General features: G+C 40.2%; 1 protein-coding gene across 2 annotated transcripts in view; it reads left to right on the plus strand.

The window, feature by feature from the left end:
- The window catches only part of PAX3 (paired box 3), a 99,918-nt gene that overhangs the window by 53,753 nt on the left and 31,062 nt on the right, over positions 1 to 15,103 (plus strand). For both annotated transcript variants that reach the window (XM_010837073.1, XM_010837074.1), the window contains exon 5: positions 13,821 to 14,026. In XM_010837073.1, coding sequence (XP_010835375.1) covers positions 13,821 to 14,026 — 206 coding nt within the window. The remainder of the gene's footprint in view (positions 1 to 13,820; positions 14,027 to 15,103) is intronic.

The following is a 15,103-nucleotide window of genomic DNA, read 5'->3' on the forward strand; positions in this document are numbered from 1 at the left end:
GACAATATCAGACAAACTTTAGGCTTTCAGTAAATGTTTACTGAAAGATGTGTGATTTGAGGCAACCCCCCTTGCTCTCTCTGAGCTTCAGCTGCAGAATGAAAGGATTATCCTAAAGTTTCTTCTGATGATTCTGTAATTCTATAAGTGTTTTGTTCTGTATTTCAAGTCTCTTAGTCATTTATCTTCTTACCTCCTTTGGTAGGTTTCTGGCACCAAAAGTGCAGTATTTAACTTTCTTCTTAAACCTGCCTTTCTTCTCTTTTCCAAACATCTTCAGTCATGCTGATCCTGACAAAGTTTGGTTGTTTAGGTTTTGTGCATCTCTAGGTGGGGTGCAACGGCACCCCACTCCAGTACTCTTGCCTGGAAAATCCCATGGATGGAGGAGCCTGGTAGGCTCCAGTCCATGGGGTCGCTAAGAGTCGGGCACGACTGAGTGACTTCACTTTCACTTTTCACTTTCATGCATTGGAGAAGGAAATGGCAACCCACTCCAGTGTTCTTGCCTGGAGAATCCCAGGGACAGAGGAGCCTAGTGGGCTGCCCTTTATGGGGTCGCACAGAGTTGGACACGACTGAGGCGACTTAGCAGCAGCAGCAGCAGCAGCAGGTTGTCTTGTCTTAATAAGAGTGGCAACAGCGTTCTTTTGTTTTCTGCCCTCTGAAAGGCTGTCTGTGTAACTTGTCACCTCTTTTATATATTCAACTTTAGTTTATTTGTTGACTTTTAAATGACCAATGCACATAATATCAAAAATATTCAATCATGGAAAGGCATGATTAAATCATGCCTTAAATCATGATTTAAGGCAGGGTGATTCTTTGTCAATTGTGTTTTATTTAAAGCTCTGTAAATATGGCTAAGGTTTGAGTTTCATAGGCAAAATTCTTTCTTAGTGACTGCACGTAACTAATTTCACATACACCAACCACCATGGAAAATATCACTCACCTTTTATGGTCATGTTTTCACAACGAATTTATAGAGTTGACTGTGACCAGGAAGAAAAAATGTGTCGATACTGGCCAGTCTTTTTCTCAGCCCACCTCACTGGTTGAACCAAATTACTCGTCAAAAGACAATGCTAATAAAAGTGTATATTTGATATTTAAGATCTAATATTTAGGCAGCTTATCTTAGTTCTCATGGATCAGGTAAGTTACAGGACTCTTGAGATCTCATTTTTTGTCATCTATAAGATGGGGATGACAGTACTCATACGGGGTTTCGGGAACTTTGAAAGAATATGCACATAAAGAATGCCAGAAGCAGAGGTGGGCTATCTTAAGCTGTCAGCAAATCAGTGAATAACAGCTTTTTAAGAATATCTTTATTATTATTATTGAGTTGATTTTGCCCAGAACTTTGAAGAAGTGATCACAAGAAGGTCTTTGAGAGATCCATGTTCTGCCTCTAGTTAACCAGTTTACACAGAAATGATTTCAGAATTAAATTGTTCTACATTGCAGTGGATGAACCACACTTGGATCAAAAAATGTGGTTTCAATTCAGATGCAGGAACAGAAACATAAGCTAAATTTCCTCATAAAGAGAGTGTTTTGTGACATGGTTTTTCTTTCCCTATTAAAGAAATATTTTTCCATAGGAGGAAAGGAAAGTGAGTATGTTTGGGAGAGTAAAAGGGCTTGACACAATTATTTCTTAAACTGATATCACTGGTGATATTAATAGTAAGCAACCCAGAATGAGAGCATTTCTAATATTCTACAATTCTGAATGAATAAGGTATAAGTGGAAGAAAGAGATATAATTACCATAGGGAACACAATCTTCTGTTTCATTGGGTTTATTTATTTATTTTTCCATTCATGACATCTTAGAAATGCATAGTTAACCCCGAGAGATGAAAAATGCCTCTTGTTGTTTCGAATTGTTTGCTGTGTCCAGCTTTTCTTTCCTGACTCAATTCTGTTGAATACCTATGAGTTGTCACATTTTTAGTAAGTAATAACTGTGTCAAGCTGTGATGACAAAATATCCCCACATAACTGTTAATAAGCATTGTCATTTTAAGCATGAAACAGTTTAGCCAATGATTTATCTCTTATAATGCAGCACTTGGGGCAGCTGTATGATTTGTCTCTTTAGCAAGTCAAGTAATTTCTTTAACAAAATGTTAAGCACAGATGGGCCATAAGCTGTCAGTTAACTATTATTGTGTCTGCATCTGCTTGCTTTCAATGCACTGTTTTATGTATTCAGTCAGTTACTTAGCTGCGGCTCAGTGAAAAGCTGAACCTACTCTGATTGGCAAATAAAATGTTCATTTGTCTCTTCTTCCTATTGTTTTGTTTTGGTAACACATGTCAGCAGCTCAATTACCCAGTTCATTAACAGCTCCCAAAGGACATGATGGCCAGCCCGTGATAAGAGGGCAATTGTGGCACATATGGTCAATAATGGCCTCTCTCTTGGCAATTGTAAATAAAAGTCACTTGGCCCTTTTCCTTTCACCAGAACTACTGTTTTCCTGTTCCCCTTCAGTGTGCAAATTACCTTTCTTTGCTCCCTGCAATCCAATCCCAGTAAAGCAAAACCTAGTTTACTGTTTTTTGAGACTCAGAGACTTCAGCAGAGAGGGAGCTCTGGCTCTTAATTTTAATTATGACTGACTTTTAAGCTCTTGAGGGAGGAAAGTTCTTATCAAGGGAGACTATTCTTAGAAAGCTGTTAGCTGATTAGTTAACTAATCACTTTTCCTAATTGAATAGCAATACATTTTCTTGGGGCTTTTATCTCTTTTCCTCTTTGAAGTACTCTGGTGGCTGAAATACTCTGGTTACCACAGAATTTAAAGAAGCAATTTATTAATAAAAAAAAATGTGCCAGTAGAAATCATTTGCAGGGGGCAGATAGGTGTGACTTCATCTTTGCTCCATGAGAGAGATTCATTTCCTTCCAGAATTCTTGTTCCAGGTAAGTCTCAAAATAAAGGGTTTAAGAAGCCACTGGGTTCATCTGAGTCACTGTCAGAGTCCCCCCAAACCAGTTCTTCCTTTTTATACTTTTGGAGGGAAATACGGAAACAGTTCCTTTGGGGTTTTGTAGCTCCCTTAAGCAAAATGTTGCTTGTGTCAGGGGAAAAGAAAGGGCAGAAGCCTGTTTTTACTTCATCATATCAAGGAATACAAAATAATCATTTCTAAAGCTCCTAAAAATAATCACTAGCAGGGCTGAGATGGATGAGAGAAACAAACCTGTATTTTTACAAAAGAGGCCTTGTAAGTGACTCATGGTCAGGTAGTGGCTGTGAGAAGAGAGCTCCACCCCCAATACGATTCCTTAGTGTAAAGTGGATGGAGACCTCACGGGCACGTGAAATTCAGTGTTACTGGAACCTCAGGATGGGTGGGGAGGGGGGTCTTGTGGGCCAGGCAACTAGGTTGTACAGCCAGCCTCTGCTTCGCAGCCCTTATCTTACATAAACACCCAATGGTGCACGTTGTCCTTTTCAAGTGACTCCCGGGTCCGGAGCACACGCGGCCCTTCTGGGCTGCCCCCGCGGCCGGCCATATTCATAACCAATCTGTACTCTCCTCCCAGGGCAGCGGGGACTCCGGGAGTTGTTGAGTGTCAGGGTTTATTTGTGCTATTTTGATTAGCACCAACCTGGCAGGAGCTTATTTTCCTTCTAATGACCCCGTGCTGTGAGAAGGCAGCTTCCGAGGGAAGGGCTTGGGTCAGAGGGGAGGAGACCGGCATTACGTTTCTGCAGCCCCCAAGTGGGGGTGGGGGGCGCTGCTGGGCGGGAACAAGGGTAGGTGAAGGGCCGGAGGGTCTTAATTATATTGAGAGTTTCTAAAAGAACCTTTCCGAGAGAGCCCAGAATATCCTTCCCATAAACTGTCCTGCTTTTTTTTTTTTGTAATTGCTAAAGATTTTTGGGCTGGCTGGCACATTTTGCGGGAGAAATTGTAGTGGCTGTAAAAGCAAAACAAGACCTCTACCCGCCCATCTCGCCCACGAAGCCGCTGATCAGGTTATAGACTAAACCGTCTCTCCTAGTTTATCAACGAACACAGAATTACTCAAATTCTAGTTCTGAATTAGGAATTCTGGAAAGTTCGAGAATTTGTTAGGTCACACACACACTGGCTAGATCTTAGATACCTTAGGATTTTGTTGTAAAACTTTGGTTTGTTCTTTTCAGCGGAGTTTTTTTCTCTCGACGTATATACAATTTTAAACATTAAATAAAATCGCCGATTACTTTTTAGCTTGTGAATTAATGTGGAAGAGAAGCTTCCAGGTGCTGAAGTCTCTCTACTGGCTTGGATTAACCCCTACTGTGCGTCCATTTCAACCTCCCCCTCCTCCCGCCTCTGGAAAAAAAAAAAAAAGTACCCAACCTCCCCTTTCTCATCCACTCCGGCTTTCTTTGTGTCTGCTGCTCCCTGCCAGGCAGGTGTCAGAGCCCTGAATGAGGGTAAACGCTCCGCTGATGGATTCCACAGATGGAGCGTGGAAATCGGTAGAATAGGCCTCGGCCACAGGCCATTTCTGGGGATCCAACAAAAGCCTCCAAATAAGTCAACAAAAATCCCAAAGATCACAAAGGGAAAATGTCATTTGTCATTTACTCTGGGGCCGTGAGGGAATATCAGACTCTTCCTGGCTTTCACCCGAGTAAACACGAGAGAGGTCATTCACATCTCTCTCAGTGTAAAAGGACCACTTCAGATCAGAAAACAGTTAGTTGTCCCATTGTCTCCTCCTGTGTTGAATAGTGAAACTCACAAACACACGAGACGTTCTACGATTGGATGCCAAGTAAGTGCATCCAACTTCAAGTTGACCCGTTAAAGACCTCATGGGATATAACTCTGAAATACCCGTTCAGTGTCGAACACAGGGTGAAACCACCTCGTGGGGCTCTCAGGAACCATTTTTATTTTTATTTTGTTCTTTCATCAGTGAAACACAGATTTGAGGACCGGTGCTGACAGGTTTAGCTCCAAAAGGTTAGTAAAAACACCGGGACCGCGTGATTCAGTCTGAGGCCGTCTAAGAAGAAATGACCTATGACCAAGGAAGTTCAGCCTCAAAACCTGCAGGGCCTCCTCCCATGTCTGTAAATCGCGTTGTATTATATCAGGGGCAAACATAGAGTTTAAATGGTTGCCATGTTTTGATTCTTTAATTATTCAAATGAAAGGTCTTGCTGAGAAGAAAGACAGTGCCAAATGCACTCTTGTGAGTTATTTTGTTTCTCCATTTTTTGCCTGTCTCCCATCTCTGAATTATACTGGTCTGGAAACCAGTAATTATAGAATCCCACATGACTAAATCCCTATAAAATTGAGGTAAGATCTCATGTATAATAGCGTTAACTAGGATGAAATATTTCCTGAGGCTACAGAAGAGGTCACAAGGGGTTAACGGACAAAGACATACTCTCTAATTCTGTAATTCCTTCTTTAATTAAACTTCATGGTCCGTCGCTGGTGGTAAGACTTTTGCCTTCTCCTCCCAGTTTGTTTCTGAAGGAAGAATTTGTAATCCTGTGGGGTATGATTGTTGCCTATGCTTGACCTTTTTTTATTTTTTTAAGCTGAAAATATCCATTTTCCCAAGGTTGGTTTTGGGAGTTAGTGTGAGATCATTGGGATAACTAAAATTTTTGCTCCTAACACTTAGAATTAGCTGGACATAGAAAAAGAAGAAATGAACTTCTTTCAAAATTAAGAATAAAACACAAGGTTGAAATACTTAGGCATCTGGTGAAAGGTGACATTTTCCAGCGATCACACTGAGGTTTCTGCTGAATAACTTGTGAATATCCCAACAGATTTCAAACTTTTATTCCTGTCCTTTTTGTCTTAAAAGAATTTGAGGTTACCTTATAGCTCTTGATATCCTTTCATCAGGGTGCCTTTAATATAAAAAAGAAGGCTTTAATACAGATATAAACTGAGTGATCAGTTCAACTGCTTGTGATCAATAATATTTTCCAGCTTGACCCTGGATCTTACTTAGGACCAAGGGCCTATGATGATTATTAATGGAGACTGCAAATGGTCAGACAATTTTAATTTCTTAAATTGATTCAATATCTTGGAAAATTGATTAGTTTCCTAGTGCTTTATTTGAATATACAAAGAACTCAATGAATATTTGTTGAATTAAATTCAATTGATTTATCAATTTTCCAATTGAATTTAATTCAACAAATATTTATTGAATTCTTTGTATATTCAAAGTATGGGGGCTTCCCTGGCAGATGGTAAAGAATCTGCCTGCAGTGCAGGTGATCTGGGTTCAATCCCTGGGTTGGGAAGATCCCCTGGAGAAGGGAATGGCAACCCACTCCAGTATTCTTGCCTGCAGAATTCCATGGACAGAGGAGCCTGGCAGGCTGTATATAGTCCATGGGGTCACAAAGAGTCAGGCATGACTGAATGACTAACATTTTCACATTTTAACTGTCAAACTGTTGTATTTCTGTCGATTTTTGCTTGAGTCTAAGTTTTGAAAATTTGAGACAAATGAGAATGGTGGTGGCAATCAGCTAAATGATTTATATTGGAATTACTGATTTCGTGTGTTTCTGGTATTCCTCTTCAAAAGGACTGTGTGTGTGTGAGAGAGAGAGAGAGAGGGAGAGGAACTCAACACCTATTTAGGACGTTCCAGGCTAGAAGGGAGAGTTCTCTGAAGTCCTATAAACCTGGGTCAAATTCTAGTTTCCCAGCTGTATGATCTGAATAACCTCTCTGAGTCTTTCCATTTCCTGTGCAATGGGGTGAGTATTTACTTTACAGGATTTTTGTCTAGTTACATAAGGAAAGGAGAGAAATTCTCAACCTCTTGGTAAGATTTGTTCCAGGTCCATTGGTGACATTGAGTTAAACTAACGTATAAATCAGAGAATGGGTTGTGAAGAGGTTTTGGTAATAGGGTCAAAACTTTCGAAGTCTGATAACATGGATTGGGATAAAATCTGAGAGTTTTTATACAATTTAAAATAATAAAATTTCCACTTAAAAAACTACATTATGTATCGATACGGATTTTCTTATGAGAACCATTCTGGAATTTCAAACTGGGGGATAGTATCTGTAATGAATGATAAAACAAACTTTATGAAGGCAGGTGTAGAATGTGATAGAGCAACTTATATGTACGAACATCTCCCTTCAGTATTAAGGCCAGACAGTACAAGTAGACTGAAGAAATTATATTTAATCTAGTTGCTATAGCCTGGCAATTTATGAACATTTAGATTATCATCTTGTTAATGCTGCTTGTAGTTTCAAAGTCATAGCTTAAATATTCTACACAGAAAAAATATATATAATTTCTTTCTGTCAAGCTGTCTGAAAAAAAAAAAGTCTTGTTTTTACTTTGCTGTAATATTTAGCAAGGTTAGAAACTTGGTGTCTAGTATCTAATTTGTTCCAGTTTTGAACAAAGTTAAATATGTAAACTAGAACTTCAATGGAATGATTTAGTTTGTGCTATCAAAATGGGATTTAAGTTTTAGACTTGTTTTTGGTAAAAACTGATTCAAGTTCAGGACATTATTGCAAACCATGTTCTGTGTGACTAATACATTTTAATTCTGTTGAGTGATACAAGAAATGGTAGTATTTCTGTCTTTAGAAAGAGCTAGTATTTCCTAGCTTGTAGATTAATCTAGGGTGGTTCACTGAACATTTTTTAAAGCCCACATCCCTCTGGAATTCACAGATGGGGAAAAGTTAGAATTAGCTTGTAAGACTGTGGCTTCACAGTGTCAAAAATGATCAGTTTGTTCAGATAATTTTCCAGCAGAAAAATCAGGCAAATCGTTTCCTCAGTGCCTTTGAAATTATGCTGTTTGGAGTTTTTCCTAGTTAGATGGAACCTTTGGATTGCTTTTGAATATATAGTCTAGAAGTAAAAGTAGTAATTTGCTAACTTGTTAAAGAAAAATTTATTTTTGGTGGTGAAGGCTGTGTTACTGAACTCTTAGATAGTCTGAGTCTTTTTCATCACTGGCTTTTGATAGTTCCTCACCTTTTTTTTTTTTTTAATCACAATCCTCTTTGAATTGATAATTATTCTTCAGAAAAAAATTCAATTGCATTCAAATGCTTGCAACAGTTTTCAAGTAATTTTTAAGGATTCAAAACTTCCACCCTCAAAGCTCATCTAAATGGTGGGTGACTCATAAGAGCAGAATTTCCATTTTAAAGATCTAAAATGATGGCAGAGAAGTAAATTTTAGTTCAAAACTGAATTTTTCTCCTGTACTTCTAGCCATTCAGCATGTATTTATTGAGCACATATTATGTTTCAGCAGTAGTTCTAGCAATGAACAAGTCAAAGGAAGGGACTTAAGCTCACAGAGTTTATATTCTGCGGGGGGTAGAGGTGGAAGGGCATTAATTGTTAAGTTGAAACAGTGGTCTTGACCCTCAGAATTAGCTCTGGCTGGTTCTTGTACATCTAAGCAGCCATTTTTCTCTAGAAACTAGCAGTGATTTTGATTAATTGACCTGACAGTGCATGGCACATCATATTTACTTGGGAGGATTTAATAGCCCCAGAGACTCCCAAAGGAAACATGAAAATTTCCACATACTATTATCCTAATGGGATCAGAGTAAGAGAAAGTGCAAGCATAGATTTAAAGTTCTCACAGGCAGAGGAGAGATTTAGGTCAGTTTTTAAATGCTGTCGAGTTTTTTACTTGAATTCACATTAGACAAAAAAGGCAACAAAAACTGAAAGTATGGAAGGAATACCTTTTATAAAAATTTATTTTCTTCTTAGGCGGATGAGTAATTTGTCTCTTGAGTATATTATTTATAATTGAAGGGGCAAGTAGGGGCAAGTTTTTGGATAAATTGTGGTGGAAAAATATTTTATATACTCAGGAATTTTGCAGGGGAAGCAAATAACTAGTCTGGAATATTCTATAGAGATGGTTCTCAAAGTGTCAGTCCAGGATCAGCAAAATCAGCATCAGTCACCAGGGAATGTCTTAGAAATGTGACTTCTCAGAGCCCCTTCTGTACCAATGAAATCAGACGAAGGGACAGCCATCTGAGTTTTAACAAGTTTATCCAGTGGCTCTGATGCTCTAGAGGTTTGAGAACCACTGCCCTACAATTATGCACAAATTATTATTCTTTTAATTTGGTTCACATTTATTAAAGGTAGACACATGTAAGTTGTATTGGCTGCTTTTGAAGTTTAGCACGCAACGCACAACATGTTTTTTAGCAAGTTAATGTTTGTAGTTCAGTTGCTAAGTTGAGTCCGACTCTTTGCAACCCCATGGACTGCAGCATGCAGTCAGCATGTTAATACTCCTGTAAAATACTCCCATACTTAAAGAAAGTCTATTTTTCTTTCTTTCAGTTAATGCTAAAATATCCTAAAATAAGATTTATATTAAATTAGACCATTTTATATTAAATTAGATAACATAATTGAAAAACCAAGTATAATGGCCAACACACAGTGGAGTATTATATATTATAATTACCTTTTGCTTTTATATACCAGAATTGGTTTTCTTTAATTAGTTATATATATTATTAATTTACTTTCTTAATTTCACAGTATTTGAATGTGAATAAAATGTAAAAGTATTAAAATAATAGAAAACTTAGAATTATATTTAAGAGTTCTTTTGTATGGGTACATTTTTGGGGCAAATTATAGCTTATTCTAAAGTTGAATGAAATTCAAAATTTCTATGGGGCAGAATTAGGATTGAGCTCAAGAGAAAAGAAAATTGGTATTGTAGGAGATACTACATTTTAAGATTGTTTCTAGCACCCCTTGCATTTCCCCAAGTCCTCCGGCCTGAGGGGGCAAATGAATTACCTTGACATTGTGTATGTCTACTCAGTCATGTCCAGCTGTTTGCAACTCCATGAACTGTAGCCCACCAGGGTGCTCTGTCCATGGGATTTTCCAGTCTAGAATACTGGAATGGGTTGCCATTTCCTTCTCCAGGGAATCTTCCTGACCCAGGGAATCAAATCCACGTCTTTTTCATCTCCTGCATTGGCAGGTGGATTCTTTACCACTGTGCCACTTGGGAAGCCCATTAGTAATCTACAATTTTCTGGCTGGCAGCATACATAGGCCCTTTCCCCAGAGGATCCCCCAGTTGTTTGGGGAGTTTTCTGAGTGCATTTGGATATTTTCAGAAGCACGGTGGCTCCAGCTCCTGTGCTGTGCTCAGAGTTTATGGTCTGACAGCCCCCTGACAGCCTCTGCCACTGCCCTGAGGTCCAGGACTCTGAGAGAGGACTGCTCTCCTACTGAGAACCCTTGTGTGATGCGTCCTCAAACTGCAGAACCTGCTGTTGGCCAACAGGTGCTCGGTTACTGTTATGTCACACACACCAAATTGCATCACGAACACAAACTTCTACTTAATTTCCCAGCTCCTGCTCCTCTTTCTTAGGCACCTGCATACTCAATTTGGAGGTCTTCCCTGATTGTGCTCATACACAGGCAAATTCAAGCTTTGGTGGAGGGGGCTGCAGCAAGGCTGGCTTCAGGGCCATGTGAACTATTCAGTCACCCAGGCCCGCTTGTGCAGAGAGAGGCCCTGTGCTTAGTTTTATGCTCTGTTGCTGCCATCTTGGAATTCATGATGAACTTTTGAACATAGGGTCCTGCATTTTCATTTTTGCACTGCGTTCCTCAAGTTAGAGTACTGATATCACTCTTTTTTTTTTTTTTAAATTTTTTAACTTGGCTGGTGGATTGTTTACTGGTTTGTCCACTAAGTCTCTCAGTCATATCTGACTTTTTGCGACCCCATGGGCTGTATAGGCTGCCAGGCTCCTCTGTCCATGGGGTTCTGCAGGCAAGAATACTGGGCTGGGTTGCCATTCCCTTCTCCAGGGGATCTTCCTGACCCAGGGATAGAACCCATCTTCTGTGCTACAGGCAGATTCTTTACTGTCAGTTTATGCCTCAAATTAGGCAGCTGTTCTGAGCAGCTGCCTATCCATTCAGCAGAGATCCAGACTCTGAATCTCTGTTTAGAAACAATTCACTAGACTATGCCTGCTTCTGTTCTTGAGACTTACATTAACAATATCTAAACTCCCCTTAAAGCATTTCCTAATACCTGGTAATGAGATAGTAAATTTAACATGGTTTTTCTTATAAGGAGCAGTCAGTTCAGTTCAGTTCAGTTGCTCAGTCATGTCCGACTCTTTTCGACCCCATGAACTGCAGCACGCCAGGCCTCCCTGTCCATCACCAACTCCCGGAGTCCACCCAAACCCACGTCCATCGAGTCGGTGATGCCATCCAGCCATCTCATCCTCTGGCGTCCCCTTCTCCTCCTGCCCCCAATCCCTCCCAGCATCAGGGTCTTTTCCAATGAGTCAGCTCTTCGCATCAGGTGGCCAAAGTATTGGAGTTTCAACTTCAGCATCAGTCCTTCCGATGAACACCCAGGACTCATCTCCTTTAGGATGGACTGGTTGGATCTCCTTGCAGTCCAAGGGACTCTCAAGAGTCTTCTCCAATACCACAGTTCAAAAGCATTAATTCTTTGGCACTCAGCTTTCTTTATAGTCCAACTCTCACATCCATACATGACTACTGGAAAAACCATAGCCTTGACTAGACAGACCTTTGTTGGCAAAGTAATGTCTCTGCTTTTGAATATTCTTTGGCCACCTCATGCGAAGAGTTGACTCATTGGAAGAGACTCTGATGCTGGGAGGGAAGAAGGGGACGACAGAGGATGAGATGGCTGGATGGCATCACTGACTCGATGGACGTGAGTCTCAGTGAACTCCAGGAGTTAGTGATGGACAGGGAGGCCTGGCGTGCTGCGATTCATGGGGTCGCCAAGAGTCGGACACAACTGAGCGACTGATCTGATCTGATCTGATCTAGGTTGGTCATAACTTTCCTTCCAAGGAGTAAGCATCTTTTAATTCATGGCTGCAATCACCATGCTCACCCCCAAAATAAAGTCAGCTACTGTTTACACTGTTTCCCCATCTATTTCCCATGAAGTGGTGGGACCAGATGCCATGATCTTCGTTTTCTGAATGTTGAGCTTTAAGCCAACTTTTTCACTCTCCACTTTCACTTTCATCAATAGGCTTTTTAGTTCCTCCTCACTTTCTGCCATAAGGGTGGTGTCATCTGCATATCTGAGGTTATTGATATTTCTCCCAGCAATCTTGATTCCAGCATGTGCTTCTTTCAGCTCAGTGTTTCTCATGATGTACTCTGCATAGAAGTTAAATAAGCAGGGTGACAATATACAGCCTTGACGTACTCCCTTTCCTATTTGGAACCAGTCTGTTGTTCCATGTCAAGTCCTAACTGTTGCTTCCTGACCTGCATACAGATTTCTCAGGAGGCAGGTCAGGTGATCTGGTATTCTCATCTCTTTCAGAATTTTCCACAGTTTATTGTGATCCACACATCAAAGGCTTTGGCATAGTCAATAAAGCAGAAATAGATGTTTTTCTGAAACTCTCTTGCTTTTTCGATGATCCAGCGGATGTTGGCAATTTGATCTCTGGTTCCTCTGCCTTTTCTAAAACCAGCTTGAACATCAGGAAGTTCACGGTTCACATATTGCTGAAGCCTGGCTTGGAGAATTTTAAGTGTTACTTTACTAGTGTGTGAGTTGAGTGCAATTGTCCAGTAGTTTGAGCATTCTTTGGCATTGTCTTTCTTTGGGATTGGAATGAAAACTGACCTTTTCCAGTCCTGTGGCCACTGCTGAGTTTTCCAAATTTGCTGGCATATTGAGTGCAACACTTTCACAGCATCATCTTTCAGGATTTGAAATAGCTCAACTGGAATTCCATCACCTCCACTAGCTTTGTTCGAAGTGATGCTTCCTAAGGTCCACTTGACTTCACATTCCAGGATGTCTGGCTTTAGGTGAGTGATCACACCGTGATCTCTAATTTTCTTGAAGAGATCTCTAGTCTTTCCAATTCTATTGTTTTCCTCTATTTCTTTGCATTGATTGCTGAGGAAGGCTTTCTTATCTCTCATTGCTATTCTTTGGAACTCTGCATTCAAATGGATATATCTTTCCTTTTCCCCTTTGCTTTTCAATTCCCTTCTTTTCACAGCTATTTGTAAGGCCTCCTCAGACAGCCTTTTTTCTTTTTTGTATTTCTTTTTCTTGGGGATGGTCTTGATTCCTATCTCCTGTACAATGTCAATAAGAGCAGTACAGTCCACAGATTTATAGGATTCCTGTGATAGTTTACTGTTATTGCCTTTTTAGATACAAAGTCAGTTTTGGAATATTTATTTTTAAAAATCACTCTTTAACAAATTTTCTCCTGGTCTAAAAGCTGGTGAAAATTTATCAGGAACCAACTGAAATGTGATTCATATTGGACAAGAACCAAGTATCCATTAAATGCTAAGGGTGAGGGCCAGAAAAAATGGAGGAGGCCTGTCCTTGCTTTTTAAGAGCTTGTAATGCACTTAGAATGACAGATGCAGAAAGCAATTATTTCTGCCTGGGGGAGCCTGGAGATGGGGTTGGGGTTGGGGAAGAGATTGAATACTATTTAATGTACTCCTGCAAGGAGGGGCTTGGTGTCCATGGGAGGACTTTGGCAGTGTACTTTAGACTAGGATTTGAGTCATTATATCTTGGTCAGACCTCTTTCCCCCCATGTTTTGGCCCCAGCAAGCGGCTTTCAGGATCTCAGTTGCCTGACCAGGGATCAAACCTGGGCCTGGCAGTGACAGTCCAGAATCCTAACCATGAGGCTAGCAGGGAATGCCACCGACTTGTTTGTTGACATACATTAGATCACTTCTTTTCTCCTGTGCTTTTTAGCCTCGGCACCCCAATCAGATGAAGGCTCTGACATCGACTCTGAACCAGACTTGCCCCTGAAGAGGAAACAGCGCCGGAGCCGCACCACCTTCACAGCAGAACAGCTTGAAGAACTGGAGCGGGCTTTTGAGAGAACCCACTATCCTGATATTTACACCAGGGAGGAACTGGCCCAGAGGGCAAAGCTTACAGAGGCCCGAGTACAGGTACTGACGTCCCAACATCCCGTCCTGCGTAAACCCAGACAGAGAACAAGAGCATCTTCTTCTCTAAGGTGTATTTCAAACCAAGAAAGTAACTATGTTAGGAATGGTCCTTCATTGTGAATGGTAGCCTCTCACATTATAAAGTTCTCCCTTTCTGGTTTCTTTCCTTTACATTTTGCCTTGTCATGATAACAATATCGTCATGTCTTTTTTCTTTTTATTTGCACTTGTGTGGTCCAACCACCTCCGGCCACTGCTCCTCACCCCCCACCCCGCTTCTGCCCCTTCCCCAGCCCCTGCCCCCTTCCTCAAGGTATGTCTGTGGGATACGGCAACATTTTACTATGCTAACCGTAAGTCAGAAAATGTTCTTTTTCCTCTTAATAGTTAGGTAAGTCCAATTATTGATATGGTGGCTATATTTGGCTTTTCTGTCACACTGTTTGATACGAGTATTTTATATGTATTGATTTAAAACTGTGATCTATTTAATTAGCTTTATTTCTATTCTTAGTATATTTTGTATTTGTGAAAATGTACGTTCTTATTTTAGACTTCGGTTGTCATTACGAGGAGAATGTGTTAATAATTGTATCAAATGTAACACAGAAGTATGTCAATTCATGTTACTCATGCATCATTTTAGGGATCCTTGTTATGTATCAGGGAATGCATAGATTTTGGGGGTGGTACATGGACGACAACGAAGTTTTGAGTGGTTGTTGTGTGCCAGGCACTATTCTAAATGCTTTGTATGGATTAACTCACTTACTTATAATTAAAACCTAGTTTGGTACTATGAATATCCCCAGTTTATCGATGAGGAAGCTGAGACTCAGAGAATTTAAGTAAACTACCCAAAGTCATGTAGCTAGTAAGTGATCACGGTAATTGGATTCCATATATTTCTTCTCTGTAGCCATTCAGTCATGATGAAGTGCAAAGCTGTATAAGGTAAAATCCCTTTCTTTAAGTCTAGAAGCTTTTCAAGTAACTATTATTTTAAGAACATGTAAAATTACCTTTTCAACTTAGAAGTGTTCTGAACCCTGGAGAAAGGCTACTTGGGTGTAATTT

Source organism: Bison bison, unplaced genomic scaffold (assembly GCF_000754665.1).
Source record: "Bison bison bison isolate TAMUID 2011002044 unplaced genomic scaffold, Bison_UMD1.0 scf7180017864068, whole genome shotgun sequence".
NCBI classification, from domain to species: Eukaryota; Metazoa; Chordata; class Mammalia; order Artiodactyla; family Bovidae; genus Bison; species Bison bison.